Raw genomic sequence first — 16,995 nt, 5'->3', positions numbered from 1 at the left:
ATTCCCCACATAGGGGTCAATTACAGTATTGTTAATATTTGAAAGTTTATCTTCTGTAGTATTTAGAGTAAAACAGTGACAAAATGCATAGATGATTACATTGAAGTGTGTCAGTTTTCATGATCTTTACTTAAAAGTGGATATCTTGGATTTTTCAGTTTGTTGTTAGAAGCAGGCTCAGATATCAATGCGCAAGATCTTGATGGTTGGACTCCACTTCATGCAGCAGCGCATTGGTGTCAGAGAGATGCTGTAGAAATTTTATGTGAACACATGGCTGACATGGACAAACAAAATTTTGTGGTAAGTAACCTGGTCTTTTACTTTCATTCTTGTATATACTTGCCATCTTTTATAAATTGCTTCTTATTAAAAACCATTTAATCTTATGTATTCTGTATTTCGTGTTTCGTCAGCTCTATTTGCAAAGATTATTTCTTCACTACAAGGTACCTTATTCCCATGTATGAAATCACAGTCACAGCATCTTATTGTATCAGGAAGAACATCCTTAGTACATCTTACTCCTCCGTCTGTCTTTTGATTTTGTAACCCTCATAGCTTCTCTACGTTACTCTCTTGGTAAGCATTTTGTGACGTTATCATTCTGCAAACTTTTTTTTTTCTTGTTTTCTGTTTTTGACCTTTTCTATATTTCATTTTTTCCCCTTCCACCATGATAAATATATTTGGGAAGTAGGGTAACAAGGGTTTTTATCTACTGAGACTGATTTTTCTTGATTAAGGAATAAGCTTTCTGAAGAATAGACTTTCTTAATTTTTTATTAGCCAGGCACTTGGAAATGTTATTCTGCTTCCATGCAATATATCTTTAGATATTTAGATAAAAGATTTGGTTATCTCTCTCTCTCTCTCTCTCTCTCTCTCTCTCTCTCTCCTCTCTCTCTCTTCCATCAGTGATAGGTGCATTCTTGGTGTCTTTGACCCTAGCCAAGTACTAACCTTTGTTGTGGCATTCTGGCCACCTGAACAATGATCATCCAGGCTCTGGATCTTTATTCTCCTTCCTGACCCTCCTGGAATATGAGGATTGGCATCTAATCAGTTTCATCTTCGTACTCCATTATCAGGTCATAGACTTTGTCCTCTGCCTCAGTTGCAGTTTTATGGAACATAATGGAGTTTGACATTTTTTATGACCTTTTTTTTTTTTTTTTTTTTTTCCCTCCTCCAAGTAAAAAAAAAAATTATTCTAGTATGAATTTCCTTTTCCCTACCCATTCAAGTTCCTTGCTGGATGAGTGGTTTTCATGCTCGGCTGCCAATCCGGTGGTCCAAAGTTCGATTCCCGGCTCGGCCAACGCGGAATCAGAGGAATTTATTTCTGGTGATAGAAATTCATTTCTCGATATTGTGTGGTTCGGATCCCACAATAAGCTGTAGGTCCCGTTGCTAGGTGACCAATTGGTTCCTAGCCATTTGAAAATATCTAATCCTTTGGGCCAGCCCTAGGGGAGCTGTTAATCAGCTCAGTGGTCTGGTAAAACTAAGATATACTTAACCTACCCAACAGTCATTCTTCCAATCACGCTTCACAATTTGATATGAAGGAACGTGTACGTAGTGTTATGTGGCTCTGGGCCTCAAGAAGGATGTTCTTTTTCCTGATTTAACAGGTTGCTGTGACCTCAATTAGCTAAGTGGAAGTACAGTAAGCCAACTTAATAATACGCACTGATAAAATGTTATGTATTTTACATAAAAAAAATTTGTTTTATAACAGGGTCAGACTGCGTACGATGTTGCCGATAGTACTTTATTACTATTGATGGATGAGCTGAAGAGGAAACAAAAGGCACTTAAATTAGTTAATACAAATAAACAGCAGGTTCCAAGAAAACGGAAGTAAGTTATTTTTTTTTCTTTTACTGTATTAACCAAGATTGCTGTCATGTAATTTATATGCTACTTGTATGAAAGTTTTATCTAGTTGTTGAAAATTTCTTTTTTTTTTTAGTTGGCACAAATAAAGCAGCCAAAGTTGCAGTTATTATGACAAGGTCAAACATAACCATCCCCTTCAGTGATTATTTCATGTATTGAAACACTTTTTCTTGAATGTATCATTACTTCATGCAGAGAATGCAGGTCAACACTGGATTACAGATATAGTACATACTATACAATATTTTTGTACATGAACTTTCCTGTCAGACATATACTTAGCTTACGTCTCTGACGTCACGACAGAATTCAAAACTCGCGGCTAACGCGACAGGTAGGTCAGGTGATCTACCTACCCGCCGCTGGGAGGCGGGTGTAAGAACCATCATACCTTTCTTGCCAGATTTTTTCTGTCGTCGGTGTCGACCACACCTGTTGTCGGTACCTCTTGACAGTTGGATTCTTTTCTCGTTTTCGCCCTGGATTGTTTCTACGGACTTTTGGTGAAGTACCCGATCTTTTGGCCTGGCATTCGCGATTTGTGGACAGTTTTGGACTTTTCTTTGGAATTTTCTTTGGATTTTTCTTGGATTCATGATGTCTGATGTTGATACTAAGAAAACTGCTATGTTTAGAGTTTGTTGTATGACTGAGTGTAAGGTGAGGCTACCGAAAGCTGCGGTAGACCCTCACACGGTATGTTTGAAGTGTAGAGGGAATGAATGCACCTTTAATAACCCTTGTAATGAATGTGAAAAGCTGAATGAGGATGAATGGAAGTCTTTGTCTTCCTACTTGAGGAAGCTTGAAAAGGATAAAGTTAGGAAAGCTTCTTCCAGGAGCAGTAGTAGATCTCGTATTAGCGAGTTGGATGTAGATAATCCTATTTTAGAAGTAGCTCCTTTGTCAGTTTCAGCTCCTGCTCCCTGCACCGAAGCCGGAGATGCGCCTTCGGAAGTGGCCTCAATGAAAGCCACCATTCGCAGTATGGAGAGGAAAATCAAACAACTAGAAGGTAAGAGTGATTCCAATAGTGATTTGTGCAGTGAAAACCCAGTGCAGTGGAGGGTGCGTCTGATCGGCTCCCTAATGCTTCCAGGCCTAGACCTCTTCCAGACTCCAGTCCCAGTGGAGGAGGAAAGTCGAAAGCGCAGGAAGGTTAGGGAGCATCCCCAACGGTCAGGCGTCCCCTCGGTAGCTCCTGTTGATCGTTCCCAGGCTACCTTGGATCGCTCCAAGAGAGAAATTTTGCGCCAGTGCTTCTCGTCGTCGCCTTCGCCTTCTCCTAAAAGAGGATGGAGCTCTTCGGAAGCCTCGCGCCCTTCGAAGAGAGCCTGGAACGCTCCCTGCGCCCGCCCTTCCAGCCCTGAAGTTTTTTCGGAAGAGCCTGAGGTGGAAGCGAAGAAGCGTAAGAGATCTCAGGAGTATCGTTCCCCGAGCGGAGATCGAGCCTCGTCTCCTGTTCACGAGTTTGTGAATTCTCCTGCAAGGGTGTTGGCTAACCTTCAGGTGCAGATTTCGGCTCTGGCTGGCTCTCTTTGCGTGTCTTCTCGTCGTAGGAAGGACGTCTCGCTTCCTGTAAAGAAGTCCAGGCTCCCCTCTCCTGACTCTCGCTATTCGACGGAAGCGGCGCGCTCACCTGTGCGTTCGGATTCTCGCAGGAGGCTTTCTGCTTCGGACAAGATCGCATCTGCGTCTAAGCGACATTCGCCTGACAGACAAGTTTCTCCTTCGGACAAGGAGCAAACTGCGCGTAGGAGATCCTCACCCTACAGACGCTCTTCTCGAGACAGGATCGCTCCCCTTGACAGGCGCCAAGAGCCTAGTAGGCACTACTCACCTCGTAGCCGCTCCTCTTCTCGCCTCCACTCTCCGGTTGACAAGCACCCTAAATCGGACAGGCGCCCTTCGCTGGACAGGCGTCAAAGAGCTTTTAGGCGCGTTTCGCCTGGCAGCGCTTTCTCCCGACTTTTACTCGCCTCGAGTCAGGCGCCGAGAGCCTAGCAGGCGCTTCTCCCTGGTAGGCGCTCACCTAGTAGGCGCTCGTCGCCAGAGATTCTCTCGCCTCGGTTCAGGCGCCAAGAGCCTGGTAGGCGCTTTTCGTATGGCAGGCGCCGTTCGCCTGGTAGCCGCTCTCCTTTGGATAGGCGCCAAGAGCCTGATAGAAGTTCTTCTTCAAACAGGCGCTCTGCACCTGACTGCCGCCTGACTCCTATTAGGCTTCAAGAATCTGGGAAACTCACTCCTCCAGACAAGAAGGATGTTGCAAGTAGACACTTGCCTGAAGCATTGTCTCCAAGACGTATACGTCTAACTTCCTCTAGAGAACTACTTTAAGAATAGTCGCGCCTCTAAGGATCAGGAGGGCTCTTCAGCTCAGGAGGAACAGGACCCCTCAGAAGAAGAAGGACCAAAAGACGCCTCAGTTTCCTCCTATAAGAAACTAACAGAGTTACTCCTGCAAGAGTTTGGAGATATCCTTTCTCCTGTGGCTCTTCCCCCTCTCCTCTTTCGTTATTCTCCACTTCGAAGACGTCGAAGGTTTCGTCTTGTGTAAGGATGAAACCTACTGTTTTCCATGAAGAAGGCGCTGAGAGGTTTTGGGGAATGGCTCCTTTCTAAGGAAGAGAAAGGGAAGACGGTTTTTTCTTTCCCTCCGTCTAAACTGACCGGCAGATTGGGATTCTGGTACGAATCGGGAGAACCTTTAGGCCTCGCTCTCCCTTCGTCTGCGGACTCGGACTTCTCTTCATTAGTGGATTCTGCTCGTCGTTCCGCCCTCTTGTCCGCCAAGACTACGTGGGGAATGAACGAACTTGACCACTTACTGAAGGGAATGTTCCGAGTCCTGGAAGTTTTCAACTTCCTTGATTGGTCTTTAGGTGTTCTGGCTAATAAGACCAAGACCCCCCCCACCGATGCTCTGTCTCCTGAAGATCTTAACTGTGTACTCACTTGCATGGATAAAGCAGTGAGAGACGGATCGAGTGAAGTCTCCTCACTGTTTGGACTGGAGTGCTTAAGAAACGGTCGGTCTACTGTTCGTTTCTCACGAAGGCAGTGTCTCATGCGCAAAAGGGCCTCGCTCTTGTATGCTCAACTATCTCCGCTTCTGTTCCCCAAGAAAATTATCCAAGATGTCTCGAGTGCCCTTTCAGCTAAGGCTACTCAGGACATGTTAGCCCAGGCGGCCAGGAAACCTCGCTCTGTCTTACAACCCAAGACCAAGAAAGAGACTCCTCTGAGACAGGAGCCCTTTCGAGGAGGACCCGCTGTCAGAGGTTCTGCAACCAGAGGGACTAGACCTTTTAAGAGAGGTAAAACCTTCTCTAAGTCAGTCAGAGGAAGAAATAGCGGTCAAGGACTCCAGACATCAGTGGGTGCCAGACTACTGAAATTTGCCGACGTCTGGGCCCACAAAGGGGCAGACAATTGGTCCCTATCGATTGTCAGCAAAGGATACCTCATTCCCTTCTCGTCAAGACCACCATTGACGACAACTCCGAGGGAGTTGGTAGCCAAGTACAAGGACCCCATCATGAATCAAGCCCTTTCTCTAGCAGTAGATCTCATGCTAGAGAAGGAGGCTATAGAACTAGTGAAAGATCCCGCTCTGCGGGCTTTTACAACAGACTTTTCCTAGTTCCGAAGAACTCAGGAGGATGGAGACCGGTGTTGGATGTAAGCGCCCTGAACGTCTTTGTGGAAAAGAGGAAGTTCGCCATGGAGACAACTTCCTCAGTGTTAGCGGCACTCTTCGTCCAGGGGACTGGATGGCTGTCGCTCTAGACCTTCAGGACGCTTACTTTCATGTGCCGATCCATCCTTCTTCACGGAAGTATCTACGATTCATGATGGGAGGAAACATCTTCCAATTCAAGGCCTTGTGCTTCGGCCTATCAACTGCACCCCAAGTTTTCACGGGGTTAATGAAAAACGTGGCGCAGTGGCTACATTTGGAGGGAGTGAGGGTGTCGCCTTATCTCGACGACTGGCTAATCAGAGCAGAGTCTCAAGAAAGATGTCTGGAGGACCTTCAAAAGACCCTTACATTGGCAAGTTCGCTGGGACTTCTGGTGAACTTCCAGAAGTCTCAATTAATCCCAGTCAAGAGAGGATCTATCTCGGGGATTGCGGATAGCTTCTCTGGCTTTTCGGGCTTTTCCGTCGCCAGAGAGGATAGCTCGTTGCTACGAGAAAATAACGACCTTCCTAGAGAAAGATGCATGCACAGCGAGGGAGTGGATGAGTCTGCTGGGGACACTCTCCTCGCTGGAGCAATTCGTTTCTCTAGGAAGGTTGCATCTCAGGCCTCTACAGTTCTTCCCATACCAGAACTGGAGGCGTCTCTCCCTAGATCTGGAGTTCTCCCTCAAGATCTCAAGGGAAATCAAGAGAGACCTTCGGTGGTGGAACAACCCACTTCGATTTGTGGAAGGAATGTCTCTCTACATGCCGAACCCCAGCCATGTGTTGTTTTCCGACGCATCGGAGGCAGGTTGGGGGGCGACGCTCGGGACAAGAGAAGTGTCAGGCACCTGGAAGGGGGATCAGGTGTCCTGGCACATCAACAAGAAAGAGTTGATGGCAGTCTGGATGGCATTGAAAGCCTTCGAACCCCACGTCCGAAATGCAGTAGTGCAGGTCAATTCGGACAACACAACAGCCTTGGCGTACATAAAAAAACAGGGGGGGGACGCACTCCTTCTCCCTGTACGAAACAGCAAGGGATCTTCTGCTGTGGTCTCAAACAAGGAAGATCAGTCTTCTCACCAGATTCGTACAGGGAGAAAGGAACGTCAGGGCCGATCTCCTGAGCAGGAAGAATCAACTCCTGCCTTCTGAGTGGACCCTCCTCACTCAGAAGTATGCCAAGACCTGTGGAGAAGATGGGGCAGACCTCACATCGATCTCTTTGCAACAGCAAAGAACGCAAGAATCGAACTTTACTGCTCCCCGATCTCAGACCCAGGAGCAGTATCAGTGGATGCGTTTCTCCTAGATTGGACAGGGCTAGACGTCTACGCCTTTCCCCCTTCAAAGTACTAGGACAAACCCTCAAGAAATTTGCTATCTCGGCGAGAGGACAAGAATGACGCTAGTAGCTCCGTTCTGGCCCGCCCAAGATTGGTTCACAGAGGTACTGGAATGGTTGGTGGACTTTCCAAGAGCACTTCCACAAAGACAAGATTTGCTCAAACAACCCACTTCGACAGGTATCACAGAAACCTCCCCGCTCTCAATCTGACTGGCTTTCGACTGTCAAAAGTCTTGTCAGAGCGAAGGGGTTTTCGACAAAAGCTGCTAAGGCTATCGCCTCAGCTAGAAGACCTTCGACCCTTAAAGTCTACCAGTCGAAGTGGGACGTCTTTCGCCGTTGGTGCAGGAACCAGAAGTTTTCCTCTTACCAGTACCTCTGTGACTCAGATAGCAGATTTCCTAGTTTTCCTCAGAGAAAAATGCGGTTTGGCAGTATCTACTATCAAAGGATACCGAAGCATGCTGGCTGCGGTATTCAGACATAGGAATTTAGATCTTTCGAATAACAAAGATCTTCATGATCTCTTAGATCTTTTGAATCCTCCAAGAAAACCTCGAGCGAAGTTCCAAGTTGGAATCTGGATGTGGTTCTTCGTTTCCTGAGGTCCGCTAGGTTTGAACCACCACATTTAGCCTCCTTCAAAGATCTCACGAGGAAAGCTCTCTTTCTCATGGCTTTAGCATCAGCTAAAAGGGTTAGTGAGATTCATGCCCTAGAAGGAAGGGTAGGTTTCAAAGGAGATTCCGTGGTTTGTTCCTTCCTTCCTTCGTTTTTGGCAAAAAATGAGAACCCCTCAAATCCGTGGCCAAGGAACTTTGAGGTTCGTGGTTTATCTGCCATAGTAGGGGAAGAACCTGAAAGAACTCTTTGCCCTGTTAGGAGTTTAAAATACTACCTTCAGAAGAAGAAAACCCTTAAGGGCATTGAGGATAGACTATGGTGCTCTGTAAAGGACCCCAGCAGACCATTGTCGAAAAATGCGCTGTCTTTCTTCATTAGAAGTGTTGTGAAAGAAGCACATAAAGCTTGTAATGAGGAACATTTCAAGATCCTAAAAGTCAAGGCTCATGAAGTAAGAGCAATTGCCACTTCCTTGGCCTTTAAGAAGAATATGTCTCTTCAGAATCTGATGAAAACTACATTCTGGAGATGTAATTCAGTATTCGCCAACCACTACCTAAAAGACGTCAGTATACGTATGACGAGTGCTTCGCGTTAGGCCCGTACGTATCGGCGGATTCGGTGCTGGGGCAGGGAGCTGGAACATATCCTTAGTAGTTTTTTCCCTTGTTTTTTTTTTGGTAATTGAGTTCATATGGTTGTATGAAAAATGATGCAGGTAGGCATCGTTTTTCGTTTCGTAATGCTAATAACGTTAGTTTGGTTAGGTGATCGGATTTGGTTTGAAGCTCCCTGCGTTGGTAGTGGACAGGTTCTGTCAGAAGATCAGAAGAGGGCGAACCCCCATTGACATGATCCGACTTGGATTCTACTAAGTAAGCGGATATCAAGTCCCGTTAGTAGACCCAAAGAGTCTTTTCAGCTGTAGGTCACGCCCTCGCTGTAGCTCTTATGGCTATGCAGACTAATAGACAGTATCTATGAAGTCTTCAGCCTAAACAGGTAAGAACCAAGGTTATTTTTATCCTACAACAGGTGTTGTTTACCTTTTCTTTGTTATTTTCTGTCTTGTACCCTCCACCAAGGGTGTCAATCAGCTAAGTATATGTCTGACAGGAAAGTTCATGTACAAAAATGATATTGTTATTTTACAATAAAGTTTTGTACATACTTACCTGGCAGACATATACGATTGATGGCCCGCCCAGCCTCCCCTCAGGAGACAGGTATAAGAGAGAAAAAATCTGGCAAGAAAGGTATGATGGTTCTTACACCCACCTCCCAGCGGCGGGTAAGGTAGATCACCTGACCTACCTGTCGCGTTAGCCGCGAGTTTTGAATTCTGTCGTGACGTCAGAGACGTAAGCTAAGTATATGTCTGCCAGGTAAGTATGTACAAAACTTTATTGTAAAATAACAATATCATTTTGTGAATGTCGAAGCTTCAACCATCAGGAAATATCAAGTTAACTAAAATTAACGGAAGAAATTTTTTCAATCTTCATTTTTAATTTATCAGTTGTAAATAACAAAAAAATATTTTATAAAATTTAGATTAATTTATAAACAAACGCGTCAGGCCTACCCTATGAGAGTTAAGTGTTTTTACTTAGTGGTGTGGTTGAACTGCTTAATGATGATAATGTCTTTGTTTCATGATGTTTTAATACAAATTAATGGGAATATTATGATTGTTTTTAATACAAGTTAATAGAAATATTGTATACTCTTTCTGTTTTATCATTAAGTTTTTAATGATTGAGAATAGCTTTTATATCTTGATTTATATAAATATAACTGACAAGACTTGCATTTTAGGTATAGTAGTTTACTGTACTGTAGTTTGTATAATTCAAGTTCATAAAAGATTTTGTAATATTAGCTAACTTAATATTACAAACCTCCAAGATATTACTAGTATTTTTTTTAGGTTAATTGAGCATTATATATATATTTCACTTTTGAATTCAGAATTACCACTTGTTACTAGTATTTTTTATGTTAATTGAGCATAATATATTTCACTTTTTAATTCAAAATTATCACTTGCGTTATCACTGACTATTGAACAGAACTTCACCCCACCGAGAACACAGCAATAAGAAGGAGAGGGAAGACCTGCGGGAATCAGACGGTACGTCAGATGATGAGTCTTCGTCAGATGTCGGTGAGTTCATGTTTGTAGATAGCATACTAATTTCTAACATTGAATTAATATACGACAGTTTTGAAACAGTGATGTAGCTTAGGAGGGAATAGGTTTAGGGTACTTTAAGGTACTGAATGTCACAGCTTTATTCGCTGATTTTATAGAAGAATTGGAGGTATATTCCCTTTTGATTGAGGTAATAATGAAAGGCCAGGCATTTTTCTTATAACTAGTTCAGTTCTAAATGTGAAATGTTTTGGTCATGTATTTGAATGAAGTTAATGTGTGCAAATATGTTGAATGAAACAGGGTGAATTGAGGTTGTGGGAATGATCATGGACGTCATATGAATAAATCTTAAATTTAGTATTGTAATGAGTGGCATTTTAGCACAACTGTAAATGCTACGTATATTTCTATAACAAAAGTTGAATGTCATACAAACCTATTAATCATGATAGCCCTAAACTTTGGAACACTTCCAGGTACATGAAATAAACCATTTCCAAAAAAAACTATTTCAGAATGCATTTAGCTAAGTCACAAGTCCTTTCAGATTCTCTCTTAATATTCATTTATCTGTGACAAAAACCAAACACACATTAATGAAGACAAACAAAGGAAAGGAGAAACAAAGGTAGGAAGACCAAAGGTAACAAACAGATCAAATACTGTGAAAAGGGGCAAACAGGAATTTGCATAAGTGAACATCCTTGTGCACACAATATACCCTAATCCAGGCAGGGCAAGGGGAAAACAAAAAGAAAATGAAAGAAACTCCTGTATGAAATTACATAAGCATAAATGCAGATGAGGAAAACTGGAAACTGTGATGACAGATGTTTAATTAGGACAAAGTACAAAAGATAAACAAGAGCAGAAGACTTCTCAGCAATGAAAGGATGATAGTTGCTGGCTAAAAGCTCATGAAATGAAAAACAATTGAAATACACTACATATAGAAGGTAAATGTAAAAATATTAAAGACTAAATCCTGTAATGTACTTTACCAAACACATTTGAAACCAAATTAATTCTTGGAAAGTGTTAATGCATTTAATTACTACCAAGGTGCACACAAGAATGGAGACAGTATTATTAGTATGAGTTTATCCTCAAGAATTTTGGAGTTAAATAAGCATGTGTGCAGGATTTTTAAAAATATTTTGCATCAGGCACCTGGATATGTACACTGCAAAGTTTAGGGCTTATATGGGTAATGGATTGCATTAATGAATGAGCCAGTATAGTCAGGGCTAACAAATATGTATGGTGAAGGTTATATAGGTTTGTCATACTGTACAGTATTTGTATTGTATTTTGACCATAGTTATTGATATTAACACTTATTGCAAATTCATTGGTTGTACTGTTCATTGATTTCAAATCTCATATTTCTTCATGGTGGGATGATTTATTCCCAGTTCTATATGTTGAATGTAAATTCTCTTTTCTTTAGATTCAGTATCTTTTTTCTTCAGATACAATACCTTGTTCTTAGTACTGTATATGTAAAAGAATATCCCTAAAAACTATATTTTCAAAACCAGTTTAATCCATTATTTATGCTTTGTGATTGGGGGTATGAATTGTAGGAGGTTTGGGAAGATCTGAGGCTCTTACAGCTGTGATAGAATAGGTGGTATTAGTTGAAAATAAATTCACTCAGTGTTTTTAATATGCATATTTAATTGAATCTATTATGCCCGTAAGAAAAATATCTAAGGAAATTTGATGCTTCGGAAAGAGCAACACAAGACTCATCTGTAATGATAAGCTGAAGGGTAGCTATTTTAAAGAGAGGGCTTATGACCTTTCGTTTTGTGTACTATGACTAACATTTAACACAAATTTCAGGACTTGCATGTAAACAATCTTTGTAAAGTGTCAGATCATAACCAAAAGCTATAATAGCCATGGATGTTAACAGACTCATGTGAAAGAATTTAGTATATGTAATACAGTCTCGAGCACAAGTCTGCTTTTGTTCCTGTTTTATAAGCTTTTAGGCTTACATGCCTGTCATTGTGAATGCATGAAAACTATCCATGTGCAAAACAAATATTTTGATAATTTTGCATTACTAATACATACTGTAGTTTACTTCATGCATTGGGAGAAGTCACTGAAGTGGAACAAAAGAAGACAATAGCAGCCATCAAGTAGTGCTGGGCAGTACTTATATGTAGTAAAATATGTGAATTATTGTAATTTAATTTTATTGAGACTTAAGATAATAGAAAATTTTCCAGTTTTCCTTGTTCTCAATACACTACCTCTTGTATAGCAGTGTCCTACCTGCCTAGTGGGTGTTCTTCATGCATGGCTCATTTTCTTGATTGACCTTCTCAATTGCACTTTTCTAGTTTTTGTTTTCTTGTAGTACTATTATTCTACAACTCCATTTCTCTGAATGCCTTTGTTAAGATTCAGCAAAATTTCCTTTCATACCTGTGTAATGTTAACCATCTGGATGGTGCAATTTGTCTGGGTGTTCCCTAGTCTTACTCTTTTCTTTCCAAATTTTTGCTTAAATCCCATTCTTCCACCTTTCACATCCCAATCTCCATAGTTGTCCTCTTATGGCATTAATTTTTGTTCACCATGTTTGAGACTTTCACTCTCAAATTATTTGACTTGACAGAGTAAAGAAATGAGTAAGGATAAAGTTACCTAGAAACCTTAGAACTCTTTACGGTTTGCCTAAAAGATAGAGTGAAAAAAAGGTAATTTGATGCTGTTGTGGAAACCAATTGGAATATTTGAGATTTGAATATGATTTTAGTAAGAGTTAGAGATGCACGAAATGTGTACTGAAACCTCCATGTCCCTCAGATTATTATTTTTCACTGGGAAGAAAAGTATGTACGGTATGTATTTTATAATTCTGTCAAACATTTTGAGCTATAACTGAAACTTTCTTTAGTGAAGATTGTGAAGTAGTTTTAGATATAGTATTCATATTTTTGGAGACCTTATTTTTGAAGTACAGTGGAACCTCGGTTTTCGTACATAATCCTTTCCGGAACTTCCCATGAAATCCGAAACATACAAAAACCGAAACAAAATAATTCCCATAAGGAATTAATGACAAATACAATTAATTCCAAACCCCCAAAAATATTTTTAAAAAGTATATTTTATAGGGAATAAAAGCAGTTCTACATACAGAAAACAATAAGACATAGATGACTAATGAAATGAATAAATGAGCAGTTAACATCGCTCTTACCTTTATGGATAACACTTATTAGTGTATGGAAGACTGAGAGGAGGAGAGGTTATTGTTTGGAAAGGGAATTTCCCTCCAGAAGGACTTCAGGCATCAAGGGCCTATCTGGGGTTACTTATCTTTGTTTTTTACTGGCTCTATCTGAGGTTACTGCCCCTCTTTTTTTTCTTTTTTTTCTTTCTTTCTTTCTATCTGGTACTAGGACCAGTTTGATAGTTACTAAACCCCTGTGGCACAACAAAACTATCTAGAGACATTTGTTTCTGGCTTTTCTTTAAAATTCCCTTAAAGTTAAACAGGGCATTGTCATTAAATGTGTTGGGGACACAGATTACAACTTCTTTGTTGGCATTTCTCACTGAGACCAGCATGGAACTTCCTCCAACACTTTGCTATGAGTTCTTTCTTGAATTCTATAGTGATTGTCACCTTTTTTTACAGAAGGGCTAGAACTTGGAACTTTCTTTGGCCCCATGATGGCTTATTTAGCATTTAGCAGTTGCAGTCAAATAGAACGGCACAAAAACAAAAAACACAAAAGCAGAATGGGTCATGAAAGATGGGATGCTTGTTTGGGCGCTCAATATGGGCCGGTCATGTGCTGGGCCCGGGATGGAGCATTTTCTAGTGTACAAAAACTGAGGAAATGCATGATAACTGAGAAAAAATTTTGTAGAAAAAATTCTACGAAAACTGAAACGTACAAAAAGAGAGGCGTACGAAAACTGAGGTTTGACTGTATGTTAATAAAATACAGCACAGTACGTAGTGTCATCTTCAACTGGAGAATCAGGGTTATTACTCAAGCAGTGGGTAAGATTTTGCTGTATAAAACAAACCAAATATTGATGGCCATATCAAGCTCATACAAAATTTGGGTTACTTTCAGCACATGAAATTATATAGTTCATTTGACGTAGAAATGCTTAGTCAAGGATCAGTTATATGTCCAAATTTTAATGGGTCTGGAAACAAAGAAAAATTATTTTGTAGGTAAATTTTCGGATTAATTATATAGCCCTTTAGTAATTTCTGGGATTTTGATGTAAAGGAGGATAATCTGTTGCATCTTTCTTTGTCCTTGAAATTCCTTCTGCATTCTTCATGTGATTGCTGTCTAATGTACCTCTCTCATGCCTTAATAATTAACACAACATTTCTTACTGTCATATGTCTAACTTTCTGACTGATTGTAGTCATATTCATCATTTTTTATCTGCTCTATATTTTTTCTTATGAACTGGCTTTATCCTTTTACATGCTGCTGCTTTATATACAAAAAACTGGAAAACTCCTCTCAGACGATGAGGAGAGTAGTGAGGATACTACCAGTAGTGATAGTAGTGACTCCTCAGAGTCAGATAGTGAAGAGGAAGATGATAATGATGATGATAGTGCGAAGGAGAATGAGGATGGTGGTTTATCTGGTAGTTGCACTCGTGCGCTTAGCCCTCTGCATTATTTAGTTGGTAAGTCGTCATAGTTGACATTAACTTGTCACCCAGTCGACTTCTTGCACTTTAATAATTGTATCTTCTTTGTTGCTTATCTGTGGGTATGCCAGGCTTAGACACGATCCATTATTAGAATAATGGCATTGTGGCATGGGCCCATATGAAGCACACAGTAAATAAGCTTTATTAGCAAATTAGAGATTTTAGATAGCCTTTTTTGTTTCATGTAATTTTGTGTGTCCTCTATTGTAATGTTTAGTTCTTAGACCATGATTAACTTATATGAAAGCTGACAGTTTAGTTTTGAAAAATGTTACTTTCTGGAATGATAAGCAGTGATGAAGAGATATGTCATTTCATGTAGTTTTACTGTTCTCAGATAATGCATTAGCAGTGTGAACACACATAGCCTGTTTCATTTGATTTGAAATGTTTTGGTGTATGTTGAGGTTATTAGTGAATTGTCATGCCAGATACAGTAAATTTTTAGTTTGGATCAGCATTTTTTAGGATTTCATATAGAATAGCTTCTTATAACTTTTTCTCTTTGTGCCATTTCAGAAAAGAAGAATAAAGTTAATAAAGAAAAAAATCCACAGATTATCCCCACTAGTCCGGATAAAAATAATACTCGGACAGTTCCTCAGGCCAAAGGAGAAAATGCCATGGATGAATCAGAGGTACAGTCTTGGAGAAGACCGTCTTCCCTTAGAAAACCACTTCAAGACGATAAAAGTAAGTGGATGGCAGTCACTAGGATACCACTTAAAAGCCTTTCTTAACTGGTATGAGGATATTAATGAGAAATATGCAATGAGTCACTGTACAGATATACTGCATGTAAGCTGTCTTTGACAATAAAAAGTTTGTCATTAAAATTAAAATTATGATTCCCTTTAGGTACTCAATCATTTTATGGTCCCCTTTACATAAAAAGGAATAAGAAGTGAATATTTCTATCCCCTCCAATTTGTGAGGCTGATTTTCAATTGTACTGTGCTTGCTATCAAGTCCAGTTGATTTTTATTCCTAAAACACACCCTTTTAGTTTTAATTCTGAATGTGCAACATTTAGTGAAAATTATTATAAGTATGGACCAGTGCATACAAAGAAGAATTGATTTTTGAAACCTGCTGAAAGGGCAAATTGGAGCTAATACATAAGGTAGTTTTTCCAAACATTACAGTTATTTCGTACATAGGCAGTGGAATAATTCAGTTTTATTATATCTGTCTTTAGAATCATGGGAATTTTTGCCATTTTTCCCCTGTATAGGGCTTGATATGAAATCAGTTCTCTCCACTTTACCATTTCTTGTTCACTGTTTCCAGAACTCCCTTCTAGTTAGGCCTTTAGCTCTTCCCGCACACAGCATATACCATCATTCTAGTTCAATGGTTCTTACAAAATTTGTTGGCCTACTTCATGAAAATGTTCTTTAAAAGTTTTTGTTGTTCATAAGAATAAATCTGTAGTATATCTTTATAGCTTATGGAATTTAGTGAAAGCTCAGAATACAATGTCTGGAAAAGAAGTCTTGGAAGTATCCTTGTGGATTCTGTTGGCAAAATTGAAGGTGGTCAGAAATAAAATATACTACATTACTAAATTTAATAGATATGCTAAAATGGATTATATTCTGAATATGGACTTGTCTACTTAAGTGGATTGTAGTGGCTTCAATGTTCAGATGTGTTCAAGTAGAGCTAATGTTTTAAGAAGTTGAAATGTGAGGTAGTTAAGATGGAGGACAAACTTTCATGCAGTTTCTCTTATTTTACAATATACTGCATTGCAAACTTGATATTAAGTGGCCAGTATGAGAGAGAATAACATCAACTTAAGTGACATCGAATTGGATTGCTTCTGATACCTGTGAAAGACTTAAGTGTTTTTCTGTACATGGGGACAAATGCTTAGATGAGAATGAGCAGAGCCTGAAAAGTTTTTTAAATTATGCTGAGAATCAGGGATGGAGGTCATCTGGTATAAGTTCTGGTATGAATGGTGGTGTATTTGAAATCAGTAATTACTTTTAGCCTCTCGGTAGTTTATCAAGTCCGACTGAGTCGCTTCTAAACTGTTACAGATAGATTAAATTAAACTGAACATATGGAAAGTGAAAGGTAAAAATTGGGAACAAAGGTATAATGTCAAGAACCTTTATTACTTCACTGGGTGTGATTGGGACTGAACCTTCCACTGCCTTTTTGGTTGTAGCATTCAGTAAAAGGCAGTAGATCTCGAAGTAGCAGGATGTCAACTCCCTGCAGGCCCACGTGTCACTGCTGAGTATCTGAGCCAGATGAGAATTCAAACAGAATTTGCTCAAGATAGACAATAGTGGAAAAATTTCATTAGAAGTTTAACCCTATGAAAGAACAATATCACATTAAAAATGAGTTTAACCAGACCTTGGGGTACTCATCAAGTATTGTTACAAAGGAACAGCCTGTTCTAATAAAGTAATTTTTCAGAATGTGATCTTTGATTACTCACATTAGTGCCCTCATGCGTAGATGTTATACCATTTTGCTTGTATCATGCATTTATAATTTTCAGTGTTGGACAAAGTCCTCTTATCTTTAGATA

The 16,995-nt window shown here is 40.1% G+C and overlaps 1 protein-coding gene across 15 annotated transcripts in view; it reads left to right on the top strand.

The window, feature by feature from the left end:
- LOC135224563 (protein phosphatase 1 regulatory subunit 12B-like) overlaps positions 1–16,995 on the top strand; it is a 237,150-nt gene that overhangs the window by 115,255 nt on the left and 104,900 nt on the right. For 13 of the 15 annotated variants that reach the window (XM_064263772.1, XM_064263756.1, XM_064263745.1 and 10 more), the window contains exons 5-9: positions 159–303; positions 1,745–1,866; positions 9,640–9,734; positions 14,250–14,417; positions 14,964–15,137. In XM_064263772.1, the coding sequence (XP_064119842.1) occupies positions 159–303; positions 1,745–1,866; positions 9,640–9,734; positions 14,250–14,417; positions 14,964–15,137 (704 nt within the window). The remainder of the gene's footprint in view (positions 1–158; positions 304–1,744; positions 1,867–9,639; positions 9,735–14,249; positions 14,418–14,963; positions 15,138–16,995) is intronic. The other 2 variants (XM_064263736.1, XM_064263727.1) reach the window with 2 other exon arrangements.

Source organism: Macrobrachium nipponense, chromosome 20 (genome assembly GCF_015104395.2).
Source record: "Macrobrachium nipponense isolate FS-2020 chromosome 20, ASM1510439v2, whole genome shotgun sequence".
NCBI lineage: Eukaryota > Metazoa > Arthropoda > Malacostraca > Decapoda > Palaemonidae > Macrobrachium > Macrobrachium nipponense.
This window is presented reverse-complemented; position numbering and strand designations above follow the sequence as displayed.